Source organism: Vigna unguiculata, chromosome 8 (genome assembly GCF_004118075.2).
Source record: "Vigna unguiculata cultivar IT97K-499-35 chromosome 8, ASM411807v1, whole genome shotgun sequence".
Taxonomy (NCBI): Eukaryota; Viridiplantae; Streptophyta; class Magnoliopsida; order Fabales; family Fabaceae; genus Vigna; species Vigna unguiculata.
The window spans coordinates 37,528,819-37,554,297 of NC_040286.1; the positions used below are offsets into that span (position 1 = coordinate 37,528,819).

At 30.6% G+C, this 25,479-nt stretch overlaps 2 protein-coding genes across 2 annotated transcripts; both read left to right on the forward strand.

Annotated features, from left to right (window-relative positions):
• Positions 1–632: 632 nt before the first annotated feature.
• Positions 633–3,854, forward strand: LOC114194475 (glucose-1-phosphate adenylyltransferase small subunit 2, chloroplastic). Its single transcript, XM_028084727.1, has 9 exons — positions 633–1,010; positions 1,275–1,571; positions 1,678–1,947; positions 2,060–2,239; positions 2,337–2,440; positions 2,547–2,658; positions 2,798–2,896; positions 3,053–3,172; positions 3,492–3,854. The coding sequence occupies exons 1-9, from the start codon at positions 759–761 to the stop codon at positions 3,606–3,608; spliced, it is 1,551 nt and encodes a 516-aa protein (XP_027940528.1). The 5' UTR covers positions 633–758; the 3' UTR covers positions 3,609–3,854.
• A 15,720-nt stretch (positions 3,855–19,574) lies between these two features.
• On the forward strand, positions 19,575–24,114 carry LOC114195611 (transcriptional regulator STERILE APETALA). The gene is made up of 2 exons (XM_028086137.1): positions 19,575–20,008; positions 22,713–24,114. Exons 1-2 carry the CDS (start codon positions 19,739–19,741, stop codon positions 23,847–23,849), a joined length of 1,407 nt encoding a protein of 468 aa, XP_027941938.1. The 5' UTR covers positions 19,575–19,738; the 3' UTR covers positions 23,850–24,114.
• Positions 24,115–25,479: the final 1,365 nt, after the last annotated feature.

The window sequence follows — 25,479 nt, forward strand, 5'->3', positions numbered from 1 at the left end:
TTTACTTTAATTTATCTTTACTTCATGGTATTTATTCTAGATTTCGACTTCTTTCAATTTGTTTTTCAAAACACTACTAGTTTCAATCATCTTTTACCATCTATATTTCTACAATACTCTTAAATTGTATTTACTATATTACCTAAATTTTACATGGATTATTCACAATTATTACTTTCAATCACCTAATTTTTATAATCGAATCTGATTTTTGGTGAAGATTTTTTTACATTTGACGGAATAGTAGTAGTAGGATTTACCGGGTTTACGCAAGTAGTGGAACGTAGTGATGGAAGAAAAGAAAAAAATCAGAAGAAATTGACAACAAAAACTACAAAATAGCGCAGAAATATAGAGAAAGGAGACAAATGCATGGAGATGAGATTTGAAGTGTCTCTCTGTGAACCAAGTTTCATCTTCAACGGTGCTCCTTCAACTTGCCAGCCTGTCACTTCCTTCTCCTTCATATCGAAAGAACGGTTCAAATTCCTCGTTTCATTTCCTAAAACAAAAAACCTCTTCACTCTCACCTTATAATTCGTTCCACTACATTGAATGTTTATCCTATGATCTTCTTCTTTGTCGTTATTTTCCTCCCTATAACACATTTTAATATTAAATTAAAAAATATCAATCAAATTTGTAATAATATCTCTTCTTCCATATAAGAGACTCATTCACTCACCTGTTCTCAACCACATACTCTCTCTCACTCTCTCTTCTTTTGATTCTTTCAACACTCACACTCACAGAGAGTGATGGCATCTATGGCGGCTATAGGTTCTCTGAATGTACCATGTTCTGCTTCTGCCTCCTCTTCTTCCAATGGGGGAAGGAAAAGCGTCCCACGGAGCCTCTCATTCTCCGCATCACAACTCTGTGGAGAAAAGATTTCCACCGATTCAGTTTCAGTTGCACCAAGAAGAGTTCGTAATCCAGTTATTGTTTCTCCCAAGGCGGTTTCTGATTCGCAAAACTCCCAGACCTGCCTTGATCCCGATGCTAGCAGAGTAAGTTTACCTCTTTCTTCACTACTTTGTTTTTCTTTCATTTTTACACTTGAAATTAGTGAAATATGAGAAAATCGACCACCGTGTGTTTGTTTGGGTGATGGGGGAAGAGGGTCTTTTGGATCAAGTTGAAAAATGTGATTTTTTTGGATCATGGTAGTTGATCTTGATCCTGTGGTGTCTGAATTGGATGTGGGTTGGTTAATGATTATGATTATGATTATAATTGGAACTAAAAATGTTTTGTTGATGATAATTTTGTAGAGTGTGCTTGGCATTATACTTGGAGGTGGTGCTGGGACTCGTCTTTACCCACTGACCAAGAAGAGGGCAAAGCCAGCTGTTCCTCTTGGAGCAAACTATAGGCTGATTGATATCCCTGTTAGCAACTGCTTGAATAGCAATGTGTCCAAGATCTATGTTCTCACTCAATTCAATTCTGCGTCCCTGAATCGACACCTTTCTCGTGCTTATGCAAGCAACATGGGAGGCTACAAAAATGAGGGTTTTGTTGAGGTTCTTGCTGCTCAGCAGAGTCCTGAGAATCCTAATTGGTTCCAGGTAATAACGCTGTCTCAGTGCCTCAACTTTGATTTTTGGCATTCCTTTTATGACCTGAACTATCCCTTGATTTAATCATTTAACATACTTGATTGGATCATTGCAGGGTACTGCAGATGCTGTGAGGCAGTATTTATGGCTTTTTGAAGAGCACAATGTTTTGGAGTTTTTGGTTCTGGCTGGTGATCATTTGTATCGAATGGATTATGAGAAATTTATCCAAGCTCACAGGGAGAGTGATGCTGATATCACTGTCGCTGCCTTGCCGATGGATGAGAAGCGTGCCACTGCATTTGGTCTGATGAAGATCGATGAAGAGGGGCGTATAATTGAATTCGCCGAAAAGCCCAAAGGAGAACAATTGAAAGCAATGAAGGTAACCCCCTATAATGTAACACACGTTATGTGTTGTATTTACCTGGAAATGTTTGGAAATAATTGCCAGAACATCGTTTACAAAGGCCTCTGACATTTTTTTTCTGTACTAGGTTGATACTACTATTTTGGGTCTTGATGACGAGAGAGCAAAGGAAATGCCTTTCATTGCTAGCATGGGTATTTATGTTGTTAGCAAAAATGTGATGTTAGACCTGCTCCGTGAGAAGTTTCCTGGTGCAAATGACTTTGGGAGTGAAGTGATTCCTGGTGCAACTTCCATTGGATTGAGAGTATGTGTTCCTTCCATCTGTTTAATATTAAGAAGATTTTTTTGCCATTTTCGTGTATTTGTTGAGAATATTGCATGACATGTTTGTGTATTCACAGGTGCAAGCTTACTTGTATGATGGCTACTGGGAAGACATTGGTACAATTGAGGCTTTCTATAATGCAAATCTGGGAATCACCAAAAAGCCTGTGCCTGACTTCAGGTGAACTATATAAGCCATTTCATATTGAGAAATGTATTTCAATGATAGTGTTTTGTGGTTATGATCTTGATGTGTTTATGTTTTTTGGTATATTGATCGCATGCAGCTTCTATGATCGTTCGTCTCCAATCTACACCCAACCACGATATTTGCCTCCATCTAAGATGCTTGATGCTGATGTCACTGATAGTGTTATAGGTGAAGGATGTGTGATTAAGGTAAGTCTTTTAGAACCTTCACGCTATACTTATATCTTCCATGTTTGAGATTTGTATAATTCTTAACAAAGATGTCAAATATAACAGGACTGATTTTTTTATAGGAAACTAACCTTGTATTCCATATTTTGTTCCATAGAACTGCAAAATTCACCACTCTGTAGTTGGGTTGCGATCTTGCATATCAGAAGGAGCAATTATTGAAGACACGCTATTAATGGGGGCAGATTATTATGAGGTAATATAATGTGGTAAAGTAACTTTGACAGATACACCTAGTATTTATTTCCAAGTTTTAACAGTGAAGGTTTCACGTATGAAAGTGCTTGAAACACTTATTCATCTATTTTAAGTTTCTAACTGGAAAATTGGTTTTCTGATTGTTGTATACCAGACTGATGCTGATAAGAGGTTTCTGGCTGCTAAAGGCAGTGTTCCAATTGGTATTGGCAAGAACACTCATATCAAAAGGGCAATTATCGACAAGAATGCTCGAATCGGGGACAATGTGAAGGTGAGGGTAGTAGCTTAGGTGATTTAGGTATTGTTTCTAAATTAAAAATGAAGTTTCGTCTAAATAACCTCCACAGTTAAGGTTTTAACAGTCTTAACTCTAACTAAGATTGAAGAAAAATATAAAAAAACACTGACAAAACTTATTAACAGTTACAAATAATTGATTTTGTCCTATAGTTCATAATTCCAGTAAATGATTGTGTATTTATTTACAACCTGTGTCAGACTCTTAATTAAATATGTAATCTGAGTCATTAATCTTTTCTGATGATTGTGGTTAAATATTGTGATTTCTGAGTTTTGGTTCCAATGGTTAGATTTTAAACGCTGACAATATCCAAGAAGCTGCAAGGGAAACAGATGGGTATTTCATTAAAAGTGGGATTGTGACAGTAATCAAGGATGCTTTAATTCCTAGTGGAACTGTGATCTAAAAATCCAAACCCAGAATCAGATGATGTTCTGTTCCAAATGCAAATGGTGTCTGAAGAGCTCATTGTGACCGCCGGAGAGTTTATCAAGCTCTGCTTTCCACGCCTAGTGTAGGCTTTCTTTATGTTTCAATGTTTCATCGTAAATGTTTAGGCAGTAGCTTGTAAATAATAGCGGAAGATGAGACCTGTTTTGAGCAATAACTCTGTAAAGTTTATTTAATCAATTCAATAAATGTTTCTTCTCTACTTTATGTTTCTTCTTAACAGTGTTTGATTAAGAAAAAAAAAAGATGGAAAGAAATAGGAGAACCCTCAAAGACACCATGGCCAGATTGTTACAGATTAAAAAATAATTAGTTTAAAATTAGGTAATTTAGCTTTTAAAAATATTTTAAAAAATAAGTTAATTTGTGTCTGTATATGATGCTAAAAACCCTTTTTTTTTTCCAAATAGCAGTTGATCATAAAAGCTTTTCGATTTTAGTTAAGTATTACATTTTTATTATGTAAGTGAATTCACTTATAGTTCATTGTTTGTGAGTATTTTATTGGCTTTTAGTAATTACCTTTCTTAAAAATCATTTCCTTTTATTTAGGAGATGGTTTAAATATATCATTTTTTTTTATTTAGTAATCACCTTATTGAAAGAGTGTATGTATATGTCTTCTTTTTCAAACTTTCTACCAAAAAAATCATACGTACTTCTTTGATTTATGAGTAATGATTTTTTTTTTACATATTTTTTCTACCTTTCATTATTAAATTTGTGTTTGTTAAGTTTATTTTATCTTTCACTTGTGATGATAAATATTTATTGTCAACGTTAGTTGATAATTATAGTTAGATATTTTTACCCACAAATAAGAAAAGTATGTGTTTGCATAAAAGTCCATTAACAAAAGCTTGGTAACCTGCGACTCATTATCGATTTCAATTCAATCAAGAATTCAACTTTCTTCTTTCTATTCTATTAACATTTCATGAGTATTAAGAAAATAAAATATATATGAGACACGAGTCTAGCTTATTTAAGAGATTGGCACTATTTTTAATCAAAAACTTTAAAATAATGGAATAAGGGTTTTTTTCTTTAAAATATTTAACTTTTTCATCTCTATCTAATGTGACATTTACACTCACAATTGTATTATTAACAATCATTCTTTTAAAGGTAAATATTTTAAACTAATTGTAACTATAAATCAGAATATTTAATAAAAATGTAAATTTTAATAAAAACATCATTATAACATTTATATAAAAATTACATTTGATATCAATCTAAGGATGGACAAAATTGTTCCATTTAAAAAAAAATAGTACTAAATTGAATAAAAATAACAAATATAAGACATTGACTCTGATATGTAACACACTGCTGAATTGATACGTGGATATTTAAAAAAAGAAATACGAAATGACATGTGACCGTCACAGTTCATTACCGTTAATTATTTAAACGACATTAGCAATTGATTAAATTAAATAACATTAATGAATATTGAGACCTAATTAAAAATAATAATATTAAAACTAAATTTGCAAAACAAAATGAAAATAAGGATCAATATATCCTTACCAAAACTATAATGTGGATAACACACTTAGCCATTTTGATTTTTCTTTTTTAACTGTCACTAAATAGAAATTTATCCTCGGTGAACTATTTGAAAACTAAGATGATTGATATTGAAACGTGTGAAAAAAAAGTTATTTTACAAAATTTATAAATAATTATAATTAGTAGTAAAATGTTTTTAATAGATATTTTATCAAATTTGATCACCATCTCTCTCTTTTTTTTTCATTTTAGACATCTCAAAATCCTCAAAATTTCATTTCATAATTTTTTTTTTAAAGAAGAGTGGGAATAAGTATTTCAAAAAAGTCCAGACATAAGCAAGCAGCCTCACTTAACTTGTTTCAAAATATGGGCCCATTTCAGCGATCCAGTATTCCCGTCCAACAATCATTTGCCATTTTATTTGTAAGAGAACAGAACTTTTCAAAACTAATAGCATGAACCTGAAGACACAAACCAATAACAAATTGAAATTAATTAACATAATATAGTGTAATATTTTAATTAATTAACTTAATTTTCAATAAATACAAAATAACTTATTTATGTAATAAAATAAATAATTAGATAATAATCTTTCTTTTTAAATGATTAAATAACTTTTTTTTTAAATAAATATCACAGTTTTTTTAACCAGTTTTAACTATTTTATCAACTTTTTTTTTTGGATAAATTAGATAATTCCTTCCAAAACTTTAACTTGCAATATATTAATATTTATATAAGGAATAATAAGAAAACATAATTTGTTTTGTTCTCAACTCAATACAATTCTGTACTGTGACCATACTAAGATGAATGCATTTATGAGATAGTAAATTCACATTAAACATTGCACCATAATTATAATAATTATAATGTGTTATAGAATATATATAAGTTTAGCAAGCAAGGTAAAAGAATCTATTGTTAGCTAATTTTAAATATAAGTAGTTAGAAAAATGCAAAAAAATGTAAAATATACGAGTGTTTTTAGTAATAATTATGAAATTCATTGAAATTTTATTTTGTTTACAGTTGAGTAAATATATTTAAGACATAAATTTCACCGTCTCAACAATCATTTGATACTCCCTTCCGGAGGATGAAAAGAGATAAGAAATTTACTTGTGCTTTTGCAATTTTTAAAAAATTATATTTTGAGGCCAGATATTTGTTAATTGATGTTGTGCTATTATTATTTTTTTCTAATTGGTTGAGCTAATTATATTGCTGGTTTAAAAAAAATATTTAATTAATATATAAAAATAACAATGAGAGCACATAGTTAAGTTTGAAATAATATCTTAAAATTAAATTTTGTTTTGATAATATTTATAAAATTAAATAATTTAGGTGATAGACAATATTTCTAAAATTAAATTAAACAGTTAAATTTAAAAAAAATCACTTAAGCAAGTCAGAAAAAACAGTAAAATTAAAAAAAAAACATTAAAATAAATACTCAAAGACAAAAATAAGAACGAAATATGTGTCCTAAATTAAAAAAAATCTCTTATATATTAGTATACATTATACCTTAAAAAGGTGTATATATTTTATTTTTTTATTATATTTATTACTATCATATAAATATAATATTTTATTATTATCCCAAGTTTTCATTTTAATAGTGTGATTTATTTGTTATATATGATTTTTCTACTTTTTCATTGTTAAATTTGTCTGTTTTTTTAGTTTATTTTATCTTTCACTTATGATAAATATTTTTTTTTATTCTTGTTCATAATTAAATATATTTTTACCCACACATAGAAGAACATGTGTCAATGTCCAATTTTGTGGGTAAATAAAATTTATTTCAGAAACTTTATAAAAAAATAGTATTAAATAAAAAGGGGTAAAATTAAAAATTTGACTTAAAAACTTAATGAATTAAAAAGTATTTTAGAAAAATGATTTAAAGGATATTTTTTAAGTATTTTTTTAGAGTAAAAATATAAATTAAATATTAGAAAATTCAAAATAGAAAAAAGAAACAAAAGTGGCCCCTCTTAGTTGGCCCAAGTTTTTAAAAATGGAATAAAGAAAGAAGATTCTTAATTGTTGTTCTTTTAAAAACCCTTCGTATATCTTTTTGTCACACCTTTTCTCTAATCCAAATTTAATCTTTTTTTTGTTTATAATATATTATTTTATAATTAAGTAATCCAAATATCAAATTTATCACTAAACAAGTAATGAAGTTGTTGATCATTTTATTATTCTAAGAGTTAGAAAATCTACAATAAATGTATATGAAACTAGTTTTTTTTTCTCCTCAATTTATAATATTATATTAATTTGATCGCATATTTATTATATATTAAAAAAATTAAAAATACTTGAGAATGATAGCTAATTGTGTTTTTTTACTTTTTTTTTTCAATTGGTTATCCTTCTTAAACATTGGTATATTGATTAATATATTAAATAAATTTGTACTTCAATATATCCATGAAAGATCTTCCATGATAAGTAAGTAGTTCCACAAATTAAAAAAAAATTGTAAATTGTATTAATTCATTTAACAAATCATGTATCTAATATTTCACATGGTATAACACTCTCTTATGATTTTTTTTCTCTAAGGTATAATACATATTATTGAATATTGATATATCTAAATGTGTCTAGAATACAATAATTTTATAACATGATAGAAACAACAATTTTAATAAGTAATTCACCATTCCCCAAATATTACTAGAATGTTTAGTCATAATGGATTGCAAAAAAAAACTATACTATTATGTGCACACCACTGAAATAAAAAACATGGTGATCAATGTCCAAGTGCAGCAGTGACAACCTTATTCACTGAGAAGGTGTGACATGTGATAAACAAAAAGAAATATCTTAGGACTAAAATTTAATTACTTTTTTTGTGTACCTTTTCTTTTCTTTCATTTAATTTCATTTATCTGAAATTTTCTGCATAAATGTTTTGTCCATTTTACTGCACAGGACAGGTTTAGTGAAGAAGAACATGAAAGTATTTTGCTATTATTTTTAAAAGATGTGAATAATAACAGGTGTTGGTGATATTAAGCAATGCAAAAAAATAAATAAAAAACATGAAAAATAATTTTTTTTATTGAGAATTGAATTAAAAGTATAAAAGTTTATTTAAATTTAAAAATATTGAGAAGGAAAGACAATAATATATTTTGAGTTGCTTTGACCATTTCTACTTTGACTTCAGCTTTTGTCTGTGAATGGACTGCAATATGATATCTGTGTTGGTCTGTAGTCTGTTCTGATTTTGAATGTTCATAGTGCATGTAAACATTGTACTTGATGTACCTCACCCTGTAACATGAATTCAATTCAATACTATCAACAATTTATGTAACTGTCTTTTTTTTTTTTTTTTTCTCTTCCTAACAACAAACCAAGTACTATAAATTTCCCTCCCAATTAATACTTTCTTCTTAAGTACAAAGATTATAACTTTTTAAACCCCAACAGTACAATCATCTCTTTTTCTTTTCTGTTTCATATTTAATCATACTTTAATCCTGTGTAATATTTTAAAATTATTTTATTCTTGAAAAAAACAAAAAGTAGTGCTGTGTTTCCGTGTACCATGTAGAAGTTGTAGTGCTTACTTTATATTATATATATATATATATATATATATATATATATATATATATATATATATATATATTAAAGTAAAGTGTTGGGTATGCTACTATCACTACATTGACTAATAAACTGATGACAAAATAAAAGAGTGTTGTTCACGTAACTTATGGAAAATCATAGTACAACAATATTCTAGTTTTAGCTAGGCTATTACCGCTAAATGACAAAAACTTATCATTGTGCGTAGAACTGGTGAAAATGACTATGTGGTTATCAAAACATTTCATACTTTACATTCATACATACACAAAGGTAAAAAATAAATCTTAAAATTTTCATTTACAGATAATACTTTGAAAGTGGTTTTGTCATGTACCCGTTTTGTAAGTTAAAGGTTTCTCTTATGCACAGGCACAAGAATCATAACATAAGCATCTCAGGTAGAACTTTTTGTCCATTCTTTATACACAAATGCATGAATCTGATTATATGAATTTTAAATTTCATAAAACATTTAATGAAAAAATTAAAATTAAAAATATATTTAACTTATATTCCAGTACACCTAATAAGTTTCACCTCATTTTAAGAGTCGATGTTAAGAGAAGTTTAACTACTCCTACCTCCTTTCATCTTCCGAAACTTTTTTAAAAATAAAACTGTGACAAAACTTAAATGTTCCAAAACAACAATATTTCTACCGTGAGATCCGACAATTTTCCTTCAACTTTTTTTACCCTCAACTAACGACTTGTTCCGGTAAATCGTGAAATCGGAACTTATTTTAAAGTATATTAAATAAAAGTAAAAATAATAGAGAAATAAATATTTGAGAAGAAGGAAGAGAAAAAAGAGACAGAAGCTGACAGCTCTACTACTGCTCTCTAGTGCCTAGTCTCTCCTTCTGCTGCTATGGCAGCTGCTTTTGCCTGCCTTCTTCTGCCATAGCCATAGCTGCTTGCCAGCCACCCACCTCTGCTTTCCTTTCTGCTATCCATGGCTTCCATTGCCTCACTTTGGCACTTCCTTCAAGACATCCTTGTATTACATGTTATGTTTCTTTTTCTCTCTCTTTAATGTTTTCAATTTCGATGGAAACAAACAACAACAACAAAGAAGAGTGGTGTTGTTCTGTTTGCCCACGTGATTAAGAATTTAAGACCAGAATCTTGCATGCCTGCACTTTTTTGGACTTAAATGTTCCTCTTCTTCATCTTTACCATTTGCCTCTCACCTCTTCCACCACCACTCACACCTCTAACACCCACCAACCCTTCTCAGCATTTAATTTTTTTATTTATTCACACACCACACAGCTAAATATTATCCCTACATTAAATACTTTTTTTCTTTTAATTATTAATTTTATATTTCTTTTACGATGTACTATGTACTGTCAACACAATTACAACAAACATTAACTATCTTCATTAGTTTATTTGATTTAGAATGATGTGACATTTTGAAATATTTATATCTTTAACAAACATTAACAAACATTAACTATCTTATTTAATGATTATGTAATCAAAATAAATTTATCATTAGTGATCTAAGATATGTGGACTTTAAAATATGTTTTTTTTTTCCTGTTTGACTTGGATAGTTCTTATATAGATTGGAAGATAAAATATAATTTTTATAATTAAAATAAGATAATCAAATAAATTAAAATAGTGGAATAAGATTATTAACATTTTAGATATTGACTTGGATGCATATAATGAGATTAGATGGGGATTGTGAAGTTGTTTAAAAACAAAAGATACAAATATAAGATCCTCAACCTGTGACCTCTAATGTTTGAACAATTATGCACACTTCCTTATAACAAAAAAACATCCTATTCCCTTTATGTTTGTGAGACTTTTTGGTCACTTTTTATAATTAACTATTCGGTTTGTTTTACGGAGGCATCAGGAAACATGCCTACATTCAATTGTCGAGAAATATATTATTACAATTGTTTTGTGTACTCGGTGTGTCTTTATAATTCACAATTTGAATAAGTAATATTTAAATTTTTAGTCCTTAATCAATTTTATTGTTAATATTTTTTTATGTATTAGTTGAAGTATTAGAGAACTATTCCATTTAAGCAATTTTTTTTTTTTACCTTATAGGTGTTCAAGTCTTCTTTTAATAAAAAAATTTAAGTAAATTACCTAGAATGATAGGTAAATTGTGTACGTAGATATTAAATAAATATTTATGGTTTAATGAAAATTTGTTAACTTCACTTATTCTCTAAGTTACTAGACTAACACATCAAGTAGTAAAAAGATAAATGAGTTTATTGAATTGTTTGAAGATTTGAGGTATGAACAAGTTCATTATAGTACGTATGTCATCTAACTCCATTGATTATCAAAGAAAGTCATTAGATCAACACATCAAGTAATAGGAAGATAAATGAGTTTATTGAACTACTAGAAGATTTGAGGTCTGAACGAGTCAATTATAACACATGTGTCACCCAGGACATAAGGGATATGATGACTTGACGTCATCCTCTGGCTTATCACCGGTAGTCTGTTAAGGATTCCAAACTCAATATCAAAAACTAAACACGAGGTTGTCCTTGTTGCAGGACTTAACCCAATACCTTATGGCACAAGCTAACGACAGTCATATACCATTTGGGTTTGCGTTCCCAAAGGCATCCCTCCTTTCAAGAGGATTTGCGACAGGTCAAGCATTGGTAAAATTTTTCGTTTTGCAGACCCTGTCAATTCCTTTTGAGTTTCATTCTTGCCAAAATACTCTCCTAATGGGATATTTAACACCCTAGCTACAACATTATACGTGTCAATAGGTATAACGTCTAGTGTCAATCATTTACGTCTAAGATTATTGAGGTATCTAATTCTAGCCTTAATATATCTAATGAAATAATATATTGAGATCTAGAGACCCTTAATCTCTCTTTATCTATGTAGTCATTTAAATTGTAAAAAATTATAAAAGAATAATCTTAATATTTCTCTCACATATTTACTCTAATAAAAGATGTACATTTTTTAGTTTATTTTTTTACCTACTTTTATTTCTACCCTTTTTCTATTTATCATTCCTCGAAATAAAAAAACAAAAGGAGTGTACTAGAAAAGAATATTACTGGATTAAAGAAATGGAGAATCTGGTTAGAATTGGATTGTAAGAACTGAACTAATAATGTAAATATCAATAATTGAAAAAAAGAAGAAGAAGGGTATTGGAAATAGTTAATTTGTTTATTAGAGTTTTGGAGAGTTGGTTCCAGGTTGGATCTCCCATGACTATGGAAGGTGGTCTCAGCATGATCACGAGATGCATCTGTGATTGGGTGGTCAAAACTCCAGTGATCATATTTTGATTCTTTTCAAATCAAACCAACGATTTGATGGCCACATCAAAAGATAAACACTTTACACACATCACTGCACTTTACCCTATCCAATATCGTACTTTCCTTTCCACACAATAATCAACTTTACATTCACATTTTTCTTTTCTTACTTTCCACACCCGTGATTCCAAATCTAATGCTCTCATTCTAATTCAGTTTTCTCCTTCATTCAAAATAATTAAACCTTCAATTTTTACTATTCCAACAAATACCTGAGATAATCAAGTCCTTTAAATCAAGCACCTACCAAACTTATAAAGTTTACCTCCGTAATTAGTAGTTGATTAATAGCTTAATGACACCTTCATTACATTTCAATTATATGATTTTGAATATAACATATATAAATTATTATATTTTTTCTTTGTATCAAATTATTACTAAAGAAAATTGTTAATCAATTCAATAAAATTAAGGAATTTTGTTAATATATTAACCCAATAAAACCAGTTTACAATCAATTTAATTCATTTCCGTGATTCTTGAACCCAGATCTTACCATTCATCACGTACTACCTGTAATGAATCATTGTATATTTATTCATTTTATGTCTCCATTCATTAATAAATATCATTATTTAAGCATGACAATACTTAAACATAATATAAACAAACAACTAGATTTTCATATTTTCTTTTTTCTAAAGAAACATATTTATTGTCTATGATCTAAACTTTACAAATTTGAATCTTAAATCTTCACTATATGATGAAAATTTAATCGATCATTTCAAATAATAGTTAATAGTTTTACGTGTATTGAGATACAATAGCTAAAATAATTGTTATTTCTCTATTTTAAAGTCAATTTAAAAGATAAAATGACATTTTTAGGTTTAGAAGAATTTTAAAAATATTTTACAAGCATTATAAACAAATTTATTTATTTCATAGGGATTAAGATTAATATACTTTTACTTTATATTACTTTACAAGAATTAAAATCTTATTCAATATATTATTAACATATGTTTAGTAATCAAGAAAAACAAAGGAACAAAATAAAAACAATTAAAAATAAATTTCAATAAAAATATTTATATGTGCCGTCACCAGGGAGGCAATTGGCAAAAGGCCCATGCAGGGACGTCTCTCACAGTATATCTATTTTTAGTAAAAAAAATGCAAGAAAATAATATTTAGCAACTAAAATATTAAATTGTTCTTATTTTTATAAAATTGTAGTTTTTATTAGCGTCGCTTATTATATTTTTAAACAAGTAGATAATAATAATATTTTATTTTTCATTTTTACTAAACAGCATAAAATCATTCTTTTACCTTCCATCTTCTTTTGTTTTTTCTCCTCTCCCTTTCTTTTCCAAATCAAATAAAATTGTAGAATTAAAAAATATAACACTGGTAGGATAAAATAAAAGGTTAATGATGTTTGTATAATAAAAGAAAATCTTAGAATAAAAAAAAACTAGGTAGAAAATCGATTTCCAATTGCACCATGTTTGAGGAATTAATTTTTAATTGAAACACTGTAATCACTCAGTTCAATTTGATTACTGTAAGTAATATCTATATATTTTTCTATCGTGAGTTTTTTTTATCAAATATTTTATCACGAATGCCAATTCTAAAGTTAGAGTATATTTACAATAAAATATTACAGCAACATTTTATTCCATTAGACATCGACTACATAAATCATACAACATCATTCATATTCCTTTAAAACCAAATATATTTTCATAAGAATATTTGTTGACAATAACACAGAGGTCTACCCTTCGTTTGAATGAAAAAAAAAATGAAAATAATAAATACAAAGTATTAAAAAATTCTCTCATTTGATGTAAAAAAAGGAAAGAAACAAATGTTTGAAATTCATATAATTAGTACGTAAAGAAAAAAATGGTTAAAATTATAGAAACATGAGTAATAAAGGGACGAATGGTGCGTAGTTATTTATAGAGTGTGAGTACAGATACTGGTATGCTACGGTACGTATAGTGTATGTATAGTATACCTGAAGATTTATATAGGATCTAAAGCTGCTTGAATGGTAACTTTCTGACGTACTTTCTCTGTTACTTTCACTATTTTCCATTCTGTACCTTTTCTTTTTGCCCTTTTACTCTTTTCAATTCGATACTCCCAATACTAATCAATAAATATATCAACCGGATAACCTAAAAAAATGTTACACTGTCATACCATTTTACCTTTTCTTTTTTTAGCCACCTTAAGATGAATTTTATAAGATTTTTTTATTGAATATAAAAAAGAAGATTTATCGTAAAAATAAAATAGTTTTATTTAGAAAATATATATTCTTGTCAACATGAATGAAATATAAACAAGTGGATTAGATAAGAACCTTGAATTGATGTTAAAATTTTAAAGAAGTCTTAATATTGAGGTAAAATTGTACAACTCACAAAGCAAATCTATTGAAATATTATAGAATGACTTCATTTTCATCCTCTCATTCACAACCTGCATGCATGCCTTCTTTCTTTATTAAAAAATTTGATTATACTCTGAAATAACGGAGAACTCAGGAATAATGTCAATTAAATGGATTGCCTCAAAGTTAATAGGTGTTGATGTTCTTCTTAAACTATAAGTTTCTTAAAACAAAGAATTAAGATAAAAAAGACTATATTAGACATGCGCATATGAAAGAAATGATGAAAATATTATTTGGAGTTCAAGTGAGTTACATTATAACAAATTATTTAATTATTGATAAAAATTTATTGACGATGATATATTTGTTGGTAAAATAGAATTTACTAAAAATTTATTACATAAAGAAATCTGTCTGTAAATTGGTGAATTACTTATGGAAATATTTGTCAATCAAATTTGTAGCAAATGTAGAATTATTATTGTTGGCGAATTTTTTCAAAATTCAATTGGTAAAATGACGTTATATTTTTCTTTAGGTTTTGACTATTTTGTGATAAATCTTGTCAATAAATTGGACGCTAAATTTCTCATCAAATCTCACGAAACATATTTACAAATTAATTTAAGATGTGTGAGAAAAAAGAAGATAAATAATAGTAGTAGTAAGAGAAGGAATAAGAGTATGGAGGAGGAGAATGAGAGGTGTCAGAGGTGGTGTAGCGGTTAAGCGACAACAACTGTGGTGGTGGTAAGGCAATACGATAGCAGTGCGACAATTGCATCATAAGGATGACAATGGTGAAGTTGGTGGTCACAACGAAGGAGAAAAAGGAAAAGTGAGAGAAGAGAATGAGAAGAGAAGGGAAAGGAGTTGGCGAAGGAGAAAACGACGATGGTGGTAGCTTTGTTGGAGGAAGAGGAGTAAGATAGGAGGAGGACAAAGAAGAGGAAAAATAAAAGGAAGAAGAAGGAAAAGAAGAATCAAATTGCAATATTAACCGACAAATTTTATTGATGAAAAAAATTCGTCAATAATTACCGACAAATATTTATCAACATATTATATTCATCTGTATGTACCAATGAAAAATTATCCACATAATTTTGTTCATCGGTTATTAACAACAAATTTTCTTATCTTTTGATAAAGATTTTGAACAAAATTTTTATCAACGAATTTTTGATTGTCACCAGATCGTCATTAATTTTGATTTATTGATAAATTTTAAGCACTACAGACAAATTTTAAGTGTCAAAAATATCAAATTTTCTTGTCGAGTGAATTTCATTTAATTAAAATAAAGATCAATGTTTAACTTAAATATATAAAATTAATTAATTCAACTATACTTAATATTATTACTTATAAAATTATTGTATCCTTGTATTGTACTATAAAGTGGCCCAAGATTTGTCTCGACAAACGAATAAAAAAGAATTGATATATAACAATAAAAATTGAATTATGATAATGTTGAAGAAGAAGATTCGAGATTGTATGCGTATGAGGTCCTGTTATTAGATTCATCCAATTTGGCCAATACATCGGGACAAAGGTGAGCATGGAACATTGAAACAAGTATCTCACTTTGGAAAAGTTATTTTACACCATTGGAATTTTTTTATTTTTTTAAATTCAATGACAATTTTACTCATTTTGTTTTCTTCTCTCTTATCAGCATGTGGAATTTACTTTTTTTTAATAACAATTTATGTACTAAAGTGTCCAAAGTTCTATTTGAATTAATCTCCATTGTTGTGATCATCACTAAAAAAAAAGACCACGATATATAACATGTGAAACAAAAAAAAAAGAAAATAACAATGTGTCTACAGTTCAGTTAGAAAAATAGCGAAAACAATAAGTTCTATATGTGTTTTTGTTACATTAGAGAAACTAAACAAAACGATTTTTATGGATCAATAAAGTAAATTTAAAAAATTAATTTTGTGGAGAAAAGACCAATCTCATTACAATCACGGCATGGTACAAAATGTCTTGTTTTGGAAAATCCGAAGAAGGAATTTTAACAAAAAATTAGGACATTGTTTTCAATGTGACGACAAGAGATTAATGAATGATCCATGAAATATTTTTTGACCTTAACTTAATTAAAGAAGATGAATTTTGTGGTAAGAAATGGTGGTAGAAACAAATTTTGTCCTTGAATAGAGAATTGAGGGGGACAAAGAGCAGAGGATAAAGATGTTATTCTATTCAAAAGTTTCAAAGAATAAAAGGTAAAGGTGATAGGATTAGAATCTTGACTTCACGAAGATTTTGTAATGATGTAAAAGGGAAGAGTCTGGGTCCAATAACGGACTTGAATAAGTAAAAAGGTCCAACACTTTTTTCATTCTAAAGGTTGTTATAGTAACATTCAATTCAAACCTTATCTGAGATGAACAACATAAGTAAAATAAGGTACAGAAAAAAAACTAGGAGCATTACCATAAATTCGGAAACCTTTGTTTAACACACTCGAGAAAACTGAATCCAAGGTTGTTGATGTTTTGTTTTGTGTATAGTGTGTAGAGAGTGGAATATTATGAAGGGATATTAATGATTGTAAATGGTGATAATAGTGGCACAAAAATGAGGGACAGTGAATTCACGCTCACTTTTGTTTTTGCGCTTATTGCTCTGACCATCAAAGATTTTCTCTTTCTCTGCTTCGAAACATTCAGGGAAAAAGTGTTTCCTTTCCTTCAATCATCACTATGCAATGCATTGGATTGAATCAGGTTTATGCTTTCTTTCGCATATATGTATAAACAACTGGAATGAAAGAGGAAGCAAAAGTAGGATATATAAAGACACTTATCGCTTTTTAAGTAAGATATTACTTTTAACATACAATTTTAAATTATAATTATTGTAGTTTTTTTTTTTTGGTATGTAACTCAAATTTTCTCATTTTCACTAATGTTACTTTCAACTTTCATATTTTTATTTCGTCATTATCACAGAAAAAGATTTTTTTATGTACGATATTTTACACTGTTTATATTCAATTTAAGTTAGACGTAATTGTGAGAGATGTAAAAGTCTGATGTCTGGTAAAATATTAGACATAAATGCATAAATAATATATATAAATTTATATTTTTTCAGAGACAACAAATGTATTTTTTTGCTTTGTTTTTTTAAGCCAAAATTTAACTTCTATAAAAAATCTCTATATAATATAAAAAACACCACAAAAATTCTTATAATTTTTTAAGAATTACGAGTACCTCAAATAAATCTGTAAAGTACAAAAGATTTGGTCAAAAAATGTAAGAAAATAAAAAACATACAGTAAATGATGAAATTTTTAAAATTTCAGACCTTCAATCCCATAATTGTGTGATCGCTGCATTTTTTATCTCATTTCTAACAACTTTCATTATGCGAGCGTATCCATCATAGATATTTAACTATTAAATATTGACAATTCTAAATCTATAACTAATATGCTAGATGTTAACGTTCTACATTTGAATTCGATATCTAATAAAAATTAAAACAAAGAAATAGTCAAAAATAATTTTCTACGTAATTTTAATAAATTTTACAAAATCAAAATTATATGAACTATGCAAAAAATAATCATGCGCAAGCCAATTAGTCAATTAGTAAAGGGAGTAGATGATAAAAATGAACATCTTTTATCCATATCTCATAAGCGGAATTTGCCTTTTTGTTATTTTCGTCGATTATAAACTCCTCTAGACATTTCTTGATTCCAAGGATGTATACCAAAGACAAAGACAACACTAAGACGTGATTGGATTATAAATAAATTTTTCTTTATTTATTCGAAGGTTTAATTATTATCGTTAATCTTATATTTGTAATATTGATTCAATTTTTATCTCGTTTATCTTTTATTTAATGTAATTTTTATATTTTTTTCTTTTCATTATTTAAACAAGGCAGGTATTAATTTATTATTCTACAAATATCACATTAAATGATAAATTAATATAAATAAAATAGTAAATCATTCTACAAATATAATACCCAAATTATATTAAATCTTACCGAAACATGCAAAAGTTTAATTCCATATCATTCTAACACATGATTGAATTGCAATAACTCAATAGCACAGCACAGCCTAAAGCTAAAAAGGACGGCGTTTTTATAATAGTGAAATGAGTCTTTTTCTGAACCTCTTTTTTCTACACTAAACAAAACAAATAAAAGAAGCCTATTCACATATACCAGTCATCAAACTTATCCAAACATGTATTTTTAAAATAAATCTGGCTACAGACAAAATACGACATCATAATTTTATTTTACTTTTTTATATAAAGGGTTCATGATTTAGAAAATTTAGAAAAGCAAAGTTGGTTGTGTTCCGAGCAGGCAAAAGAAAAACAAATAATAGTGGAACAGTTCCATTCCATTATTATTTAAATCTACATGGATAAAACAAAACCACCTTCATACACATCATACACATTTCCTCTCTCACATGATAATTTAATAATCATAAAGTATTTGAAAATGAATTATTCTAGACAGACGCCAAGTCTAGTTTAAAAACAATAAAATTGACCAATGGAAAAAGTGTCCTTAAAAGTAATAAATTAATTTTTGAGCAATCGAAAAATCCACTCGATGATGACAAAGTAGAAGAAGAGGAAAAAAATATATATATATATATATATATATATATATATATATATATATATATATATATATATATATATATATATATATATATATATATATATATATATATATATATATATATAATGAAAGAGAAGAAGAGGGTTTGAGAAGGACCACCAGCACGTAGCATTTTAAGTAAGCTTTGAAAACACCTGAAGACAATGGCACCAGTGGAGTTGCCATAGCTGGATTCAAAACCAGCCCAAAGCACTCTCTGCATTGCACCACAAAACACAAACAAATATCATTAATGAAAATAAGGAATAGTATATATTTATTTGGAATAATTGTTTTATTTATGGTAGAAAAGAAAAGAAAAAAAAAAAAAAGAAAAGAAAGAAAAGGCAAAAACGAAAGGGTGTGTGTGAGGTTTGGTTTAAAAGTGAGATAAACGGAAGCTATAGGGAAACACAGACACATATGATATAACCAAGAATTCCCAGACATCTCCTTTTGGGTCCCTCACTTTGTGTCCTTATCTTCTACCTTTTTGTCCTTGTTCCTTTCCGGTCTGGTCCTCCTTCCCCACTTTTATAGCCACCACCCACTTCACTCACTCATGTCTTCTACTTCTTCTTCTTCTTCTTCCTCGTCATCATCGTCATCATCAACTTCAGCCCCGTATGACGCTGTTGCTGCTCCTGATATCCCAGGACCTAGTACGAGGAGAACCGCGCAATTTGAAGGCCCTTCCTCCTCTCGACAACGTGCTATGAATGAGGTCTTGCCTGAGCCTTTTCTTGAGGCTTTGGCCAACCAACTCGCCATTGATGCTGCCAACTACAATGGTCGTCTTGCTGCTGCTCCTGCACTTGCCAATTTGTTTCAGGTACTTTCTCTTTTTTACCCTTTTTTTTTTTAGTTTCTTCTTCATCATCTCCATCTTCATCTTCCTCTTTACCCCTCGTTTAAAAAACATGCAATCATTGTTCACATTGTCTGTGCTTGCTTTGCTGAATCTGACCAAGGATTCTCAGTTTGCTTAAAATGAAGATTTGTAGAATCTTCAGCATGTGTAACTGATAGCTTTTTCAGTTCCGTAACTGGACAAAATATTGGTCAAGTCAAACATGAATCTAGCATTGCAACCTGCAGATGCTGCTGCTGATTCTTTTTTATTTTTCAATAAATATCAACACCACGGTCTATGACTTAATTATATTATATGTATATATATTATTATTTTTATTATATCCACATCCTTTTTCTATGTTTATGCGGCAACCTTTTTTTCCTGTGTTTAAACTTTAGAGGCAAACATTCAGGTGAATGGATAAGGAGACATGAGTGCCGATTTAGGTTTAAGTTTTAGATGCTTCAAGCATCCGAGAAGAAACTGTTCCTTGAAAGCACTTTACGTGTGTCTTTTTCAAACCAAATATGTGTGTCCCTTTCAAAAAAGGGTGTGTTTTTTCTTCTTTGCAACGTTTGTTCTCTCTTCCCCTTCAAAAATGTCTAGTTTTGGACCTCCTTTTCACAAACCAATCAAAATGCTCACACTGCCTTCGATTTGCTGTTTCCCTTTCTCGGCATGAATCCTTTTTGACTGAGCTTTTTCCTGCTATCTAGGCTAGAAGATCCATTGCATGCCTTTTTTTATCTCAAAATATGCAGATACCAGTTTTTTCCTTTTGTTTAAAAAGAAGTTGCTTTCTTAAACACTATCATAAGGACGGAAGCATAAATAGTTATTAATGTCTCATACCCAGCGTCCTTGCAAGTGTACCATTTCCATATATAGATCGTTGCATATATATTTCGGAACCACACCATTTCTTTTTCTTTATTTATTATCGAGATTAGTGAGAGAATGTATCTGTCCACACCATCAAAGTATTTAATCCTTTTCTAATAATTTTTTGTGTTCAAAGAACAACGTTTCCCGGTGTGCTTCGAAACAATGGAAAACTGGAATTAGATTTCGAGTTACATCAATACCTACCATGAAAATAAAAACGGTTTTCCTTTACTTGCATTCTTTCAACCAGAGAAGAGATTCGTACCCTTCTACTCTGTTGGAAACAACCAGTTGCATGATTTTTGGTTATAGGATAAGCCTTGCACCTTCTCAAATCTCAATTAGGGTTTGAAATTTTTTAATAGCTCGTGATTAGTCGATGGTTTAATATTTTATAATCTAAAAATGGGGTCAAAAAGCAGGTATTGTATAACGCCAAAAGGCACATGGAGCCCTATTGTTGTCGTGACGACACTCCATTCCTTTTGTTTCTATCTGGGAAGTTCACACCTATTATAATTTTAGTTTTCTTTCCCAATAAATAAAATAGTATCATATGATGTACTATATACGATATGATAATTACACACACAACAAAGTTGGGACTTGGGAGATGGGGCATGCATATTGTTTACTTGTACCTGTAAAAACTATCACCCCTATGTATCTATTTGGATAAATATATGTACGAACACTCCTGTTATATAAATAGAGTTTCATAATTAAAAATGTATGAATGAAGCTATGAAAGTTTGTTTTTTCTTCTTAAAGTGTTTGTTGTGAAGCCTTGATGTTTTGTTTGAGTGGTAAACAACAATAGTTTGTGAAAGAATTTGTTACTCAAGTTTACCTGGGTAGGATTGGACTGGTCTTTGTGGGCGTGAATAGAACCAGAGATTCGGTGTTTGGAACAAGACAGGCACTTGGGCATACCTTTCTTGGAAATGAAAGTGAAATGTTTGTGGGGAAGCACGCTTTTCATACCATGTTTACATTTTATACACACATATGCATACAAGAACAGGAACTAAGATATTGACTAGTTTCGTTATCTAGCCGTATACCTGCAATGGACCACATAGTAACACTGTATCTTGCTACGCTACTTACTCTTTTTTTCTCTCTAGGGCATGTTTTGTGTAACTCATATATATCTTATGGTGGTGGTGAAGTAGTATATATGAAATGTAGGTGGCAGTGTATGTATGGATATTTGATACCATACGTAAAGTATGCTATAATGGCAGAGGCATGATTATCTAAGATTCTGAAGTATCTAACTGAAAATAAGTACACTGACATGATAATAATGAAAAATTAAATGGGTGTAATGTGGTTGATTTGAAGCTGATAATGTGGTCTCTAGTCCCGAGTATCTGTTTTTCTGCAACGCGATGTCATTGCTATGGCTTGCTTTGGTTCCTGACGCGAATGATGGTTACCTCTCTGCACCCTCGCAGCTAGCTGAGCTGAGCTTAGCTTAGCATAGCTACCTGCTTCTGCCATCTTCAATGTTTCTCTCTCCACCAATTCATCCATTGCTACCTACTTATAGTTAACGAAAAGCAGAAACCTTTGTTTTTGTTTTATGTGAGAGATTATTATGAACAGAAGAATTTCATCGCTTTCTATTTTTGTGGGTGAGAGTTCTAGGGACTTGCTCAATTTATCAATGCACCTTTCGTGCAACGGAAAGCTATTTTAACTTAGAGCTAGGTTCGTTGGTTCTTCATTCGGAGTTGGGTTGACAATGGTGAGTGATCATGATTGAAAATTTTCTGCATTGTGCATGCAGGTTTGTTCCACGTGGCGGGAGGTGTCGCGCTCGGATCTGCTGTGGGAGCACCTCACGAGGCGCATCTGGCGAAGGACGTTCCGGGTGAGGGACACGTGGCACAGCGACTACATCAACTGGCATCGGACGGCTACCAACTTCGAGACTGGAAGGCTGTCGTTTCTGACTCCGCGCTTCGATCCCTCGGAGCATCGCCGGGGCTTGATCTGCCGCTGCCTCTCGCTTTCCGACACCCGCCTGGCGTGCGGCTTCATAGACGGAACCGTGCGGGTCTTCGACCTCGAAACCTACGACCACGTCAGCACCTACCTCTCCGACCACGGCCCACTCTTCGGGCCCTACTCGCGCTCTGTGTCGGGAATCGTTATCAGCGACTCCGACATCACCTTCGCCAGGCTCGACGGGGATATCTACGTGGACGCTATCAACGTGCATGGGCAGAGCCAGGCGCGGCGCGCCGTGTCGGGGTTCGTGATGAACAACGGGGTCTTGGTGGGGTTCGCGGGAACGCGGCGGCGGTGGGTGGGCCTGTTCGCGGGGATCGCGGGTGGCGCATTCCAGGTGTGGAACGCGGAGAGCGGGGAGCGCGTGTTCGTCGGGGGGTCGTTGACGGATCCGGAAACGGTTATGGGGTGGCACATGCTGACGGAGTTGGTTGACCCGGTGGGGCGGGTGCGCGTGGCGGAGGGTGAGTTCGTGGTGGCATGCACTGGTCTGAGGTTGATCTGTTTCAACGCGTGGAACCCGGAGGTTCTGGTGCGGGACGAGATCTCGGCGACGGGGTTCGTGGTGAGTTCGATGGACGTGAGTCCGGAGGCGTTTGTGGTGGTGGAGCGTGCGGGGGTGGGAACGGTGTGGCGCGTGGGGACGATGGAGTTGATGAGCCGGTTTATGTTGAGGGGTTCGTGGGTTCGAGGGTTGTGGGGTTGCATGAACCTTGGGTACGTGGTAACCTTTTCTCCTCATCCTTCACCATTCTTGAGGGTTTGGAACATTGAGCAAGAGGATGGACGGTTGTGTGTGAGAGTGTTTCTGCGTGCAGGAGAGGTGAATAGCATGGTGGGTGATGACAGACACGTGGCTATCTCTTCCAACAACATTAACCTATTGGATTTTGGTGTACAGGATGATCCTTAGCCCTAGACTTAGACTTAGGTTTAGGTTTTTAGGATGTAGGAGTGTACTATGATGCTATGTCCTCCCATTCATTCTAACTTTCCATTCCTTTTTGTACCTATTTTGAATTTCACAGAATTCACCTCCATTGTTACTCTTTCTTTTCTTTTCTTTCCATGCATCTTCAGATTTCATTGTTTAGTGACTGCAAAGACAACAAGCATGGGAATCCACCATGCATGTGCTCATTTGGATATTCGAATATTAAATTGTTTATGTTGTTGGCTATTGGTTTTTATTCTCCTGTTTTTTTATTTTTCATCTCGTGTCATGTTATTTGCCTCCTTCAGATTTATTGTATTTACTAGTAATAAATTGTATTTACTAATGTTTACTTAATGCTTGTGTAAATTAAGATCATTTTTTTTAAATAATGCTATTGTTGTTGCGTTTAAGATAGTTATTTCATCATAATTGATTTTTGAAACCTCGTCTATTACTTTCAAAAGGTTATTGAATTGTACTATGAATTTTCTGACTTATTAAAAGTATTTGTTGGTTCAATTGCTTACGATTAATCCATCTTGAAGTTATAGAAAATAGATTACGGTTTGGTTTACAAAGCTTTTTATAGTTTATATGGCTAATACAATTCATTTTTCTTTTATGTCTATTATATTATTAACAATATTTTAACAATTTAACGTAATTAATTGAATCCTTTTTGTCATGTTGTTGCTCTACAAGTAAAATTGGAATTGATTTTGACTGAAACTTTGATGTATTTGGTTTCTAAACTTTTTGATTTGCCTACTCGTATAGTATGTGATAATTTTTCACTCTTTACCATTCTTATTTAATCGTCCAGACAAAATCAAATAATCTTTTACAGTCTAATACTAATAGACCGAAATAATCTTTATCCCAGTCTTACTCTAAGAAATCTGTATTATTACATAGAAGAGTACTAAATACAGTTTTTTCTTTTAAACAATTTTACTTTTACTTGATTATTTTATAATAAAAACTATACTGTTATTGTTTATTTTAAAATTGTATGTAAGTGCATAAGATGTATGGACACACAAATGACATATCACTTTATACCTTATCATTAATCATTTAGCAGTCTCTTTTAATATTTCATGGGAGTATTAGTGACTGAGTAATAAAGATAGCTACAGATCAAGAAAAAGAAAAATACATAGGATAGGGAAATGAAGATGTCTATATACAATGTATATGTAAATTTTAAGGGTTTTAAATTAATAGTTATTAAGTTATTATCACGTTTTATTTTGTCACTTAGTAATCTTATTGTTTATTTTATTTTAATTTGTAATTAATTAAATATTTATTCTTTTAAGCATAAGTTATTATAGTCCAATGGAGAAGACAAGGGCTTTTGCAGTATTTAACTGATGTATTTTTTTTAAATGCATTTTTTAGATACTGCATGAAAACCAGACTTCAATATTTTATATTGGAGTCATTATTGTCTTCTAAATTCACTGTTTTAATAAATGAAAAAAGCAGCAACTTACACTTTCTGTGTGCTTGTGCATGGGAGGGAAAGGATCACCTGCAGAGAAAACTCTTTCACATTCTCTTGGATTTTATACTGCAACTGTTTATTTTATTCTATTTTTTG